The sequence below is a fragment of the Micropterus salmoides genome, unplaced genomic scaffold (genome assembly GCF_014851395.1).
Source record: "Micropterus salmoides isolate LMB-PRFRI ecotype aquatic unplaced genomic scaffold, ASM1485139v1 Ms_hic_scaffold_6, whole genome shotgun sequence".
Taxonomy (NCBI): Eukaryota; Metazoa; Chordata; class Actinopteri; order Centrarchiformes; family Centrarchidae; genus Micropterus; species Micropterus salmoides.
The window spans coordinates 20,977,353-20,992,527 of NW_024044348.1; the positions used below are offsets into that span (position 1 = coordinate 20,977,353).

The 15,175-nt window shown below is 37.3% G+C and overlaps 1 protein-coding gene across 1 annotated transcript in view; it reads left to right on the forward strand.

Annotated features, from left to right (window-relative positions):
- The first annotated feature begins 2,560 nt into the window (after window positions 1-2,560).
- The window catches only part of adam10a (ADAM metallopeptidase domain 10a), a 29,970-nt gene continuing 17,355 nt past the window's right edge, over window positions 2,561-15,175 (forward strand). The window contains exons 1-2 of the mRNA XM_038701256.1: window positions 2,561-2,904; window positions 7,557-7,707. Coding sequence (XP_038557184.1) covers window positions 2,853-2,904; window positions 7,557-7,707 — 203 coding nt within the window. The 5' untranslated portion in view covers window positions 2,561-2,852. The remainder of the gene's footprint in view (window positions 2,905-7,556; window positions 7,708-15,175) is intronic.

Below are 15,175 nucleotides of genomic sequence, written 5' to 3' on the forward strand. Positions count from 1 at the left end.
AAATTTAGAAATATATAAATATGGGATAGTAATAGAATAACGATTAACACGAACAACAGATGTGTGTAATATACCGGGTATGTGCAATGATGTGAAATGATACAAGATTTACATGTGCAAAGATATACAGTATTTTAGAGGGAAGAGGGGAGTGTCAGTGAGGGACCCGGGCCTTGTTAATGAGACTAGCTGCAAACGTTTAACAAACGTTTAAAAATATTTGTACTGGCTCAAATTTTGTAGGGTGTGTAGCGGGCTCATGAGCGGGCTGCATCTTTAAACCCATGACATATCGAAGTGCCTCCTTGTACGAGGTTTCTTGAATGTAGCACGAACACAACCTGCCGTTGCCGTGACCGTGACCGTCTTGCGGACGAGTTCTCGCGTATTTGTAAAGCCATAAAAACTCTCGCGTGGCCAGGACCTCCATACTACTGTCCGGATAAACGAGACATTGGAAATAATGAGACAGTAAGGAGTGGCTGTGAGTTTAAACCTCACATTAATGGTTTGAAGACTTGAAAACTATAGTCTGTTTTATTTGACTAGTTGGGTGACCCCCCCCCCCCCACCAAATCGTGTTTAATTCAAACGAAACTAATTATTATTATTATAATTAATTGATTATTTAAGTAATGACAGTCTACTGTGTGTTGGCCCTTTTCCAGTCATTTTCTCCAGTCTTCCTTGGGCCTGTTGAGATTGACCTCTGGCTATAAGAGAAAAGCCACATGGCTACCATATTTATTTTATTTTTACTTCTTTATTGCAATTCCAATACAATGACAAATACAGTACAAATATAGACCAGATGTTAAGACATAAACGAAATTAAAATAAAATAAACAATAAAACATAGAATCAGCAGGCAATTAAGAACTTTACATAGCCTTTATCAAGAGCCTTTATTAAGGCTTTGGGGTTTGAAGAGTGCTGAATAGCTTGTATGTATTGTTGCATTTCATTCATAAAAACTTTTAATAAAGCTTTGCGTATCATATAGGCAAACATATAGGCGATTTGATACTGTGTCCAGGCTAAATTATTATTTTGACAGGTCTGATAAATCCACATGCAGTTACTGTTTAGAGTCGCTGGGTGGCAGCAATTACTCGACCGAGCAGAAGAGGGGCGTCACCGCTCGTCTTTGACAGAGCTTCACGTGCAGATTTTTCTATTAGGCTGCATAAAAACACCTCTTCCATCAAACTGTGGGTACCCAAACATACCCTTCACCCTAACACCTATAACCTAAAGTATTTGATTACTAGACACGTTGTTTGAGACAGTTCTAGTGACAGTACAGAGGAAATGCTGCCAAAGAGAAAAGTGCAACTTTCCTGTTTTTAAGTTGTTTCATTTTATTTTTATTTTTATTTAAATAAAGTTAGGTATGACTCCTGACTCTCAATGCCACATGGGAGGCTATATGATCTTGACATCGATTGATCTGATTTTTGTTGAACTGTGCATTATAATAAAGCCTCTTCAGTTAACATGCCCCAATGGAAAAATTAAACTCATTAACTTTTTTGTTGAATCTCAATATGAATGTGATGATTTAATAAAAAAATATTTAAATATATGATTTTAAAACTATTTTTGTACTTTTAAATCTAAGTGGAGAGAGCTCATATAACTTTGATGTAACGTTGTGGTAAACACAGGAAACTAAACCAGGAAATCAGTAGCCCACTCAGTCCTTTTTAACATGTCTGTGATTTTATACTTCCAACTACATGGTATCATGTAAAACTAATAACTGTTATTCCTAGTTCTGCATCCCTTTGCTGTCTTTCTTCTCAGTGCTGTATAGCCTACATAAAGCAGTACTATTACATAAAGCAGAGAGGTCAGTGCTTGAAGTATAATTCATCTGCAGTTCTTCACATTGTATGATGATTAGCTTTTCAAAGCACCACCTTTGCTGTTCTAGCCCATGTTAAACAATGACAGAATCACTACCTTTTAAGCTTGCTGTGACGTTGGTTACTTATTCAATATTCATTGATGATACAGAAACAGAATTGATATCATCTGCATATGGCCAAATGCAACTTAATAAATTGTGTTGTGCACACAAAAGCAATTTTTTAAATCTAACTACTTGATCTTTCTTTTTTGTTACAATAAACCTCACAGGGAAAGGAGGAAATTAAAAATAAAGAGAGAAAAAACTTAGAAGCTCTCCCCATAAACTAGACTACACTTCCTTCAGCAAAAATAAACAAAATAAATAAATAATGTGGAATTGTCACTGATTGTACATTTTGAGGTTCAACGTATTCTATAGATGTATACATTTACATGTATATATATAGCATTTATAGTGTATTTCTCAATATAATTTCCATTTCCATATTATCATGAGTTATTCTGTCTTTTTAGGGTTGTGCCCTTCTGAAAACAGTTGGGAAACCCGGAAGTCATGATTTGGGGAAGTAAACAATTTGCTAACTGATAAAAACAGTACCTGAAAAGCAAGTTTGGAGCATGTTTCCAGGCTGGTAGTTTACGCAGCAATGTTTTGCTTTTGTGTTAAACGGAATGATGATGTTGAGAACATAGACTGTATATGGTTCAGAGGTGATTTGTAGCTGAATCCTTCGACCGGATGGGTGTGTCCAGGCTGTCTTGGCAAAAGACGCCGGAAGGGAGGAGGGCCTGTCTGTCGGTCTATCTGTCTGACGTAAAGTTGCTGGAGAGAGACAGGCAGCGCCGGTGTTTGTGATGGTAGCTAGCTAACTAGGAAGGGCGACTATACCTTTAAGTGAAAGAAAACGAAACAAGAAACAATCAGCGGCATCGCTGCGTCGCTTAGCTAGTTAACAGGGCTCACAGGGACTTTCGATATGATATTTATTAAACTAATTCTCCTGTTTTGCTGCCTACGAGATATTAGAGGTAAGTTTGCCATTGGTTCACAGGGAAAAGGAAAGTGTTCAGTGACCGTCAGTGGGGCTAATGTTAATCGGATCAGGCTGCTGTACACTGGCTATCTAACTTGCTAGCTAGCTTGCTAATGTTAATGGTAACTGTTTGTGACTGATGTCGTGTGTTTACTCAGCGAGCATAGGCCAGGGTAGCCAGCCCGAATTACTTGAGTATCCAGTTTCGGGGATAACAGACTGAGGTTTCGACTCGTAAGTTGTTCAATATAGAAAAACATCCTGTTTTTCACACTTCCTGAGTGGTGAACATAGCAGCGCAAACGTATATAAACCTACAAACAGACAATTTGAAGTCTATTACTAATAGACTCGGAAGTAACAGAGAATTAAGTTCAAAACAACTAGCTTAACGCTAAGTATATGGTAGTTAACTCGTACTAGTACTGTATAGCAAGGTAACGTACTATTATAGATATGATATGGTGGGCTGCTGCAACGTTTGACAGCTCTTACATCTGACAGAAGCAAATCTTTACATTTCTTATTAAATTACTTAGCAGCAGTTAGTCTATAGTAGGTATAGTTTTTAATTATAGTTTCCAGTTTAAACAAACATCGACTGCTGTGTAATTAATTAAACTGCAAATACATAAATTTAACCTCCAGATTAGCATGTCTCCACCTTGACAATTAAAACAAAATGCTTATTGCTGATTTTTTAATACTTTTTTCACATAGGGTTATGCAGGCATGTAAACAATATAGTCATAAGAACGTGATTAATTGCAGCAATTTCTAACCATTATTACTCTGGAGAACAGTGATAACTGAGATGGTTTGCAAAACCAGGACGGAAGCCCACCTACAATTTCTTTAAAATGCTTTTACTTTGTTACCATCAGTGTTTTAACACAGGTACAGAGCTGCAGAGCTGAACTGCTTATTTCATAGCACTTCTCTTCACTTTATTGTATTCATTAAACATTGGTGAATGTAAGCTTGATCACTTTTCATAAAAATGTTCTGAGATGTCAGTTATGTTTTGCACATTGACTTTGTCTGCCAGGAAGATGCTGCTTTTATTGTTGGAGCGTTTGTGTTTAAACTTCACGTGGAATGTCAATCAGATTGATGTGGAATGGAGTGCTCATCATAAAGAATGCGTTGTTTTTTTAACTTAAGCCTAAATTGATGGACGACACTGAAGTTACCTTCTGATTCACAGCTTCCAATCGGCAGGGAAAGTTAAGGGAGACTGAAGTCTAGATTCAGTCAGTCAGACAGTTTCAAATTTGTGAAAGCTTTAGTCTATTTGTGAAAATGAAAAATGGGAGGATTTTTTACATTTAGACCATATAAATCTCCCTTTTTTCATTTTCACAAATAGAATAAAGCTTTCACAAATTTGAAACTGTCACAATTCATGGCTTGTTTCATATTCATGGTGCTTATACTTGCTGCACCAGCCATGATAGAGGCAGAGTGCAGCAACATCATCCCGCACATCAGCAACCATAGTGAGTTCTTCTGCAGTATTGCTCGTTGAGGTGTGTAAGCCGCTTTTCTCTACTTTTACCTTTTACATATTTACGTTCATTGACCAGACAGAAAAATATAAATGCTTCAGCTGCACAAAAGAGCCATGTGCACACAAACAAAAAAGAAGCCGTTTGTATTCTTCTAAGAGATAGGAAAGAAGATAAAAGATGTGAAGATTTGAACCTAAATTGCTACAACAGATGGCAGTTTGCTTCATTCCATTAAACAAGTTGTGGTTAAATGTGGATAGTGAATGTTGTAGTTGTAGGGACCAAACATTTCTGAGGACGTCCGATGTGTTTCGGATAAACTAAGTTATTTAACTTTTGACACAGCAGCTGTTACTTGGCCTGCTTACACTGCCGGTATGTTGCATAGGATTTTCTTGAGCAGTGTAGCAGTTTTGTTTCTTTTCTCAGATTTTGTTATTGTCTGTCCAGAAATGTAAGCTTCTACCTCCTAGAGATAATATCTATTTAGGCCCACATAAGGTAGGATTGTTATGTTACAGTATATTTGTATGCAGTACAACAATAAGAAAGAGGGGTGAATGTGATAGAAATCAAGTCACAAGTATTAGTGATTAACTTTACAACACATTAAAAACTTTTAAATATAAGGCGATTAAATAGAATTTAACCTAAAATGAAATGCACCATATGTAAATTAACAGTTTGCAAAATGAAATGCAATTAAATTTTAAATAAGATTTATTGAAATTATTTCATGAATTGTGATAAGTTTTGAGTTGATATGTTCCTATTGCAGTTAAATTAAATATGAATTCATTACATGATTATTCTACATGGAATGATGCATTTCTTTCAACCAATATGTGTAATTTTGAAACATGTTTCAGACAGTATGACTTTTGTAAGTGATATGATATTTAAGATACATTTTATTCAGTAACATTGTTACTAAGCTTTATATTTTAACAGGCATTCAATCATAACCCTGATAATGGTAGATGAGGTGAATTTGTGATGACTAACAAAAACTGTGAATTTAAGGTGGCCATTTTAAGTTTGGGGGCTGCAGATGAACTGATTGCTGTGTTTCAGTCTGGCTGGAATGTTGTAACACCAGCTGAGCAATACCGTTGGTACCACCATCACATTCAGGGAAAACTGCAGTTTCCTTGAGATTTGAGTTAACAGATCTTGTAAACTTGTTAATAATCCTCTTTATAAGTTAGATTTTCTTATTGTCCAGCGTTACCCGCTGTTAAAATGTTTTTATGTTTCAAATACAACTGTTGAATAGCTAACTGTGTTTATGAGAATGTTTGTATACACACTAGTATCCTAGGATCCTATGACTCCTCGACATCTTAGTAGTCTCATAGTGAGTCATTCCTGTATCAACAGAGTTATCTCAGCAATTACCGCTCTGCTGGATTTCACCTATCCATCTTCTCATCGGGAATGATACTCATTTTATCCTGTTCACAACTGTCAGACATTCACTTCAGCATATAAAACAACATTACATTATGTACTATGTTATCATATTTATTTTCTTCTGACAACTATGTGACCTGTGTGTATACATCAGAAGGATATATTCAGGTTTCCTTTAGTCCCTAATAGTACTCTATTAGTCAAATTATACCATAGTGACCATCCGCCAGTGACCATGTGTTGATAAATCAGTCTTGTGCTGTCACATTTTTACATATTAATGGAGTTGCCACATCCTACTGAGAGGTCTATTTGTTTTTGTACATCAACATATTCCCTGATTAATTACAGCCTGGCTCTTTCATCCAATAGCCCATCTTGTTGATTTTCAGACTGGTTCATTCTAGTTTACAGTTATTATTGTGATTGTTGAAGAAGGGGTAGAGAAGCTGATTGTTTTTATTATATTTTCTCGCTGCATTCATGGACAAGTTGCTACTAGCCTGATACAGCCTCTCCCTGTTGGGGAGTTGTGACTCCTACCACACAGAAACCTTACAGTAATAAACAAAACAGTGCTGTGTAAAAAAAAATACAGGCAAGGTGGAGCATATCCTTAATGGTCTGTGGGATTCTCTATATTATTGTGTAGTTTTCTACAGCCTTTCACTACAAAAGCCAGTCCCAACTATTTAAATGGAGCCCTTGCTCTATTTAAATAGTTTTTTCCAAAGGCTGCTTTTGTAGCTCACAGCAGTGCTTTTCCTATTGTGGCCCAAAACTCCAGAAAGATATCCAGTTAGTAGCATTGCCTTAGGAATGTAGATTAGCATTGAAACAGCCAATTCAGTCTCTGTTCTTGCACAATGACATACAGTAGTACTGGAACAGAACCTTGGTCACCTGATGAGCATCATGTGCTCCTCACTTGTGCCTCAAACTGACTTTCTTTGTCTTTGTGAAAAGAACAAAGAAACGGTCAGTATGAAAGCTGGCAGGATTACCCCTGGGTTCACATCAATAAGCCGAATAAGCCTGTTAAGCACGTCCAGTGAGCGACAGCTTGTACTATAGATGGCCACTATTACACAGACTCATCCCTGTTTCCCCAGCTTGGCTACATAGGCTTTTTTCATGGATGACATTTTGACATGTCACAGTAGGTACAGCACAGGTAAATAAAGTTAGTGATGGCTACATTCTATTTAGCTTCTTCACTTTCAGGGTCCTGTCATGGCTTACACACATGTTATTAGAACAGAGCCATTAATATTTTTAGTAGTAATAGTAGTAGTAGTAAAACCTATGCTTTTTCGGCTATGAATCAAAATGTCTGTGAAAAAGGCCAGTTAGTCATAGAGATGTCTTATTCTATGTGGATCTTCTTGTAGATGTACAGGTTCAGTTGTAGCATAATGTGTCTATTGGGGGGAAAAAAGCTTATTGCTGTGATATTAGATCTGATGTCTTTACAAAGAAACATGTCAGCACTTTTGTTATTCTGTTCATTTTAAACAAGATTCACCAAAACGATCAAAACGTGATTATTTAAATAGTTTTTTCCCACAGTGGAGTTCTGATTTTTTTTCTTGATTTTTCTTTGCGAGCTCTAGCATCTGCCTTGTCAGATTCCACATAAGATGGATAAACACTCATAGTGAAATGTGCCCTTGCAGCAAATGTTTGTTGACAAATACTGATAAGCCATTGAACTCTCTTTCAGGTCAGTTTGGGAACCCCTTGAACAAATATATCCGCCACTATGAAGGTTTATCATATGACACAGAAGCCCTGCACAACAGTCACCAGAGAGCCAAGAGGGCACTCTCTGCTCAAGACAGGACCGTGCACCTGGACTTTCATGCACATGGAAGGTCAGTTTCGGGACAAATGCACACACTGTCCTCCTCACTTATTCACTCTCTCTTTCTGTCTTCCGAAGTAACCGCACACTATGCTGCTTTAATTTCTTATGAATATGTGGCCCACCCTGTGCACCATAGTTGTGAACACATAATGCTGTTGTTAAGATGAAGTTGTTAAGATGAAGTACTTAATTTTTACTCAAGAATATTTTGGAAAACTATTTGTACAGTTTCTTTTCATTTAGTAAATGCATTTGATTAATTCATGTATTTTCTTAATGACATTTATCTTATAAGTTTTTATCTTGACTTGTGCTTTGGTTGTGTTTACTTACCATATCAGCACCATAACATTATATATTTTTATTTGCAATAATAATTATCAGGCAATGCCTTTGAATGTGAAATGGATATGGAAATGTTCCTTCAGTTCCCCCAGTGTCATTAGATGTGGCATATCGTGTAATTTATCATTTGGTTATACTGTTTCCTTATTGAACCATCTTGTCATAGAAAGAACTGTGACCAAAGACAAAATGTTATTATAATATTGGGCAATTGCATTGGAACTGAAAACTAGAGCGTAATGGTCCACATATGTGGAAAAGTACCTGTTGTTTTCTTTGCTTTACAAGGAAAACTAATCACATTATTGCAAACTGTAATTAAATCCTCCCCTTTTTCTTTTTTACCTCTCACAGTTTCTCCATGTATTCTCTCTTCCTCTTTCTGATTCTGTTTTAAATGTCATTTAACTCAAGATGAGCCCTCGCCAAGGCCAAGTTGTTTGAACACACTGATTCCACTTCTGTTTTGGAAACAGATTATTTCAAGCAGTAACACTGTTTAAATATTTTCATATTTGTATCAGCTGAGTTCTTGTCACTTGGTATAAAGTGACAGCAGGCTGTAGCAGTGTGTGTGTGTGTGTGTGTGTGTGTGTGTGTGTGTGTGTGTGTGTGTGTGTGTGTGTGTGTGAGTGTGTGAGTGAGTGTGTGAGTGAGTGTGTGAGTGAGTGTGTGAGTGAGTGAGTGAGTGAGTGAGTGAGTGAGTGAGTGAGTGAGTGAGTGTATAAAAATTGCAATTGAATGGCTTACATTAGTGAAACAAGAAAATAAACACCACAAATTCCATTTTCATTAATTGCTGTTAGTGTGTAAACTCTGCTTTATCTGCTTCAGTATGTCATTTGAGAGACTCCCACAACTGGCCATTTTTGCACTTGCTGCCTAAAGGTTATTGTAAGGGCATTGCCAAACATTGTTAATGAAGGTATTAACATTGAAAGCAACTGATGATTTGCATACCTGTATAATATTGTTTGTTATTCTGAACAAAATCTTATTAAATGCAAATACAGAAGAGGACAAGGGGGTGATGACACTTTGGGGTATAGCTTTGTATGCTTGTTGTATATGGACATTTCATAGCATAAAATGTTCAAAATGACAAAGCTGATAATTGTATATCCAAATTATATCTTGGTGGTTTAATTCCTACCAAATAAAGAACATTTCACTCAAATATCTGAGTCAAAAAAACCCTAGACTTAAAATTTTATTTATGGTCCTTCTGAGTGCAATAATATGCTACAACTTCATGGAAACACGGAGTAATGCTTGCCTTTCCCTTCCTAGACCCAATTTTAGGACTACATAGGGCAACACATGGCATAGAAAATGTGGACTGGCTTGGCTTGACTCACTTACAATAGAAGTTTGTTTTCTGCTGCCTTTAATTTGTACATGCTGTTGTAACATACTGTCTTCATTTTCCATACACATGCACTCAATAAAGTATGTTTTAATATACTGTATTGCCATCACAGTGCCATTATGGAGTTAATGGTCCATCCATTTATCCCTTTATTTCTTGCTGTGATTTATCTGCTTTTCCCTGTTACTTTCATTTTTCTGCCATGTTGAAGAGTGTTTACCTCAACAGCACAGGTTTTCCAGCAAGCTCCCCCTGCTTTCCTCTTCCCCAAGCCTGTTGTGGGTTATCAAGGCCCTGTCAAACAGATCCTTTTCCTGTCTTTTTGTGCTCTTTCCTGTCATTGCTAGCCTTGTTGGCACTGCCTGTATTGCTAAGGTAATCAGTGTCATAGAGCACGATCATTTTCAGTGTCTGAGTGCTCTGTAGTGTCTAAAAAGGACAAAAACAATATTTTGTTGAGGGAATTGGTCTTGAATGTTAGTAGCAGAGAAAAAAGATGAAGTACTGCACATACCATGACGTGTAGAGGAGCAGACCAGACATTTTCAAGATAGAGTACTCAAGTCCAGTTTGCTGAACAGGAAAAGAGGACACAGTGAGAGATTTCTGAACTGTTAAGACATTGAGGAAAGAATTTTCTAATTACAGCTTAACATGATAATCCCTCTAGCTGTAATGTAATGTGACATTTGTGTTCTGAAGACAAATGAATAAAAAATGGATACATGTATGTTTCCATTAGAAGAAAGAAGTTTAGCCTCTCAACTGACTCCAGTTATAAATGGTGCAGTTCTCTTGAGCATCACAGGGTGGACATTATATCACATACCCTTGTAGATGCTTATAAAAATCATCATCGCCTGTGTCATGCTTACAATATTAAGTTTTTATTGTTTTGTAATGTGTAAGATAGATTTTTATTTAACTCTGTGGTGTAAAGGCTTTGATCTGTTGTGATGTGTTGTTAATGACATGAAATTGTACATAGCATTTTTGTTTTCCATATAGTGATCCAGTTAGCTTAAGATAAACAGAACCAAGCCAGTGGTCATAAAGCTAGTACAGTCTTTACATCCTCACTGAATTTATTAGGTGAACTCTCCCTTATGTGAAAACCCAATGCGGAGCTGTGTGGCACTATAGAGGTTTGTTGTAACAAGAGAAAAGCTTTCTTGTGTATACTCACATGACTCTTTGTGGCTGGATCAGGTGACCAAACAAGGTAGGGCAGACAGTTGTGTCTATGGGGGGTTTTATTTACAAAGATGTACCAAAAAAGTAGTCTATAATACAAAGCTGGGGGCTGTGGCACTGTTCACAGTTCAGTTAAGTACCCTGCTTTTCATTTGTGAGATGTAGTTTTCACCATTGCAATAAATTACGATATTAACAGATTGGCAACCATAAGATCTCAGTAGTGTTCAGAGGCCAAGGGTCTCGTTACAGGAGTTGTAATATCCTTACTGCATTTGGAATTTAATCATAACTCACACACTGGAACAAAATTCACAGTACAATCAGGAATCTTCCCCTCTTCTCTCGAGCATCCTATTATTACACCATTTCTGAGAAAGAGCAACTTAAGCTGATGATACACGGGGCAACTTTTTGAGCAATGTTGCTGGACAATCTTGCTAGCGGCAAGTCCGACTATGTTTTGAACGGATAGTGGCGGTACGGGGCGGGTGGCGGAGTGGTGGGGGAAGAGGATTACGGTAGTAATCTTTACTCATTACCATTGACGGCAATATTGCCCTGCCCGATTGCTCTAAAAGTTGCTCTGTGTATGATCAGCTTTAGACCCATCTGTATTAAACAACTACAGACCAATCTCCGATATCCCTTTTCTTAGTAATCCTTGAAAAGGTTGTCTACAAGTTGCTGCATAGTTACCTATCACTCCACGTTCTGTATGATGTCTATCAATCTGGCTTCTGGACTATGCATGCATAATGCCCAGACCAAATGGGCTCACAAGACACTAAAACCAAAACATTTCTGGATTTAAAACAGCCATTTCAGTTAATATAAATATTCTTAGATTATCTTAAAAAGGCAAATACAGATCAATGGTCTAAAGATCAACCGTGCTGCAAACAAACCTTCCATTCTAGTATTACTAGACCTGACTGCAGCCTTTGACACAACATTTTAGTCAGTAGGCTAAAACATTCAGTTGGCCTGTCTGGTGTCATTAACTGGCTAACATTGGTGGGGTCCCACAAGGCTCAGCTCTAGACCCATTACTATTTAATCTATATATGCTGCCCCTTGGTTCCATCATACAGAAGAACAATGTATCTTACCATTCATTTGCTGATGATACTTGATTGTATATTTCACTTTCACATGATAATCTCAGCCCTTGACCTTGTCAACTGAATCAGTGACATCAGACACTGGATGATCCAAAACTTTCTGCAATTAATCAAAGACAAGACTGAGATCCTTGTGGTAGACACTAGAGGTCAGAGACTGGAAATCCACTCAAAACTGACATTTTACAACCTAAAAAGTATGTACAAAGTCAAATCCATTTAGTCTCAATCAAACACTGGAAAAACGGGCCCATACATACACTACTGTAATGCCCTTGTCGCTGTACTTGAAGTGTTGCAGCCAGAGTACTCACTGGGACAAGAAAAACTGAGCATATTACTCCTATACTTGGATCACTTTACGGTAAAATACAGAGTTGATTTCAAAATATTGCTCACTGTTTACAAATCACTTAATGATCTAGCTTCCAAATTCATCTTTGACCTGCTCAATGCTTACTAACCCTCCAGATCCCGCAGATCATCAGACATCTGTCTGGCTTTACTCTTTCTGAAGTATATCTGTTGACAATGCATTCAGTTATTATGGGCACAGTCTCTGGAACAAGCTGATATAAGATGTACCACAACAACTGTACAGTCAGCTTAAAACCTACCTGTTCTCTCAGGCCTATGGTCTGTCTGTCTGTCTGTCATTCCTTTTATATGCATTTCAATACGTATTGATGTATGTATTTTGTTCATATTTGTGTGTTAAGCACATAGAGCTTACATTGTATGAAATGTGCTATATAAAAACATTTGACTTGACATAGTATCTATTCTCTCATTATGATCATACTTGTATTACAAGATTAGTAAATAATAGATCATACACTCAGTCTCTCCCCAGGTCTGTCCATGTCCAGTAGAACAGTGACATTGTCCAAAGTCTTGCAAATATCTAACTGGTTTGAAATGAAAGATAAAGTCCTTCAACATTTGCCGGACAGGGTTGAGGAAGTTTTATGAGTCTGTGGTGGCCAGTGATATCCTGTTTGCTGTTGCTTGCTGGGGTGGTAGGCGGTAGGTTGAGGTTAGCGGACGCTAAAAGACATAACAAACTGATCCACAAGGCCAGTGACGTTGTGGGGTGGAGCTGGACTCGCTGTTGGTTGTCTAAGCTACATGTCATATTTGACAATGTCTCCCAAACTGATGTGCAATACTCTGTTTCATGGCTTAATGTGCAATATTCTCTACTCTCTAAGGATTTCTAATACATTTCACCTCAACACTATCTGTAGTCATTATTATTACTACTATTTACAATTTGTTATTATTTATTGTTAAACTTCTGTCATATATCATACTGTAAAATACTGTACATCTTCCACACTTCTTATTTATGCTTTTATATTTATTTTTAGATTATATATTTATAGAAAGCATCTTAGTTTTTAGGACTCTTGTTATAATACAGAGAGTAGTGACACAAGTGAACATATTATGTATGGAGCTCTTATGACTCTGTGCTAGTAAAGAGGACATACAATGGCCTTCCTAAATATTGCACATTGTACAAGTTAGACAATATAACTGTAATATATTTTGTATAAACCATGCTGATATATATGTGTAGTGTAGATATTGTCCCCTTTTGTAGAAATACCATCTCTGCAGACTTGGCTTGAGGGCACTCAATTTCTGTGAGCTGGCCTGCTTACTGAGCAAAGTGTAGGACTGTCAGATGCTTGAGTCAGTATGTTCAGCATTTGGGATATGTCTGAATTATTTATTAGTCAGCTGCTTTTGTGAGATGAGTAGCACTGACTTGATCCACAGCCTCTCTTCTTCCTATGTGTTGCAAGCCATGTTTATTTGCCTGGAGCATAATGCAATGATTTTCTATCTTTTTCAGTTAGTAAAACCTTTGACCATTTAGAGTGATTTTTAACTGCTGAGTGATTTCTTGCCCTGAAATGTCTTATCCATCCCTTTTAATATTGTCCTAATTTTAATCCACTCTCATGTTTATCCTTATTTGCTTGATTAGTTTGTACGGAAAGGTCACGGTGGGAATTTTTCCCCCCTGAAATTCTTATTGGTTACCTCGCAATAGGTTTTTGCAACTCCTATTTGATGATGCTTTCTTAATGTTAATAGGAGTAGTATAGAGCAGTCATAGCTACAGCTACTGTAACCATATCCATTGCAACCACAATAGCACACAGCTTTAACCGCCTTCACAGCCAAGCCGAGCAGCTGCAGCTGTGTTCCTGAAATGAAAAACTATGTTTAGAATGAGGTTGTACAATTATTCACTGGTAATTATACAGCCTTAAACGCAAAATAAATAAGCTAGTCTCGCTTTGTGCCCTAGCCTCTTAAAAACAGATTTGCCCTCTCACTGTTATTCAGTTACTGCACCTCTAATATGATAGTGGGAAAAAAAAACAATTCACAGTTTTGTATTTAGTAGATAAGAACTTGCACAGAAGTGCAGAAGTAAAGTGTAGGAACAATACTGAAGTATCAAAACAGTACATAGATCATTATGTTTAATCAAGTGTAAAAACAGGATTTAAGAAAATTGTCTGAGAGTTATGTAACAGAAACAGGTAACCCCCAAAAGTGTGTGTTTGTGTTTTAGGGGATATGCAAGGTACTTATTGAGGATTGATTTAAAAGGTTGGACGTAGACTGGAGCAATTTTAAACCGTGTCGAAAAGATGGATTATCAGCCTGCATTTCAGTATTCACATTATAGATGTCCATTCGTAATGGGCTCTTGGCAAGGACTTGTGACTTTGGCGTAAGACAGGCTTGGCAATAAGGTTTGAATAATGGTCCAGAGATATGGGGGTTCTGTGCTTTTAGTTGGGCATTGTTCACTAGCTTTATAAACAAGAGCAGACACATCTCCAGTGTGTAATGGTTCGCAGAATAACCATCACTCGTAGCTGTTATCATATTACTGACATCCTATGGTCCTCCGTTATTTAGAAGTTGTCACGGAGGAGGAGGTCAGTGATCAAATATGTTAAAATACAGAATGCTTCTTGCTCCGTGATGCTTCCCTGGTAAAAATGTTTTGTAAAGAAAATGCCATCATGGACAGCATAACCATTGTCTGACGGTGAACATTCAACATGCCTTTGCAGATCCCTGATAATGCAGATAAAATGCCTCAATTTAGTAATCTCCTTATGGATTCACCTGCGTCTGTGACCAGTGTGCCATGGTGGCATCAGGGTCGACTGATATTTCGATGGGGCATAGATGAAGTGATAAGGTCATCATATTGATTGTTGTAGAGGCCATTGATAAGGTGGACACAGGACAAGAACTGTAATGGGTGTGCCAGGATGAATACCAAGCAGAGGAATTTATATTAAATCTATTGCCAGATGATCAGATTTGTCATAATGTTGACTTCAAAGAGTAGGTCATATTGCAGTCTTTTATTTGTTTCTCTCGTTCTTCCCTTGGCTTCATTTGAA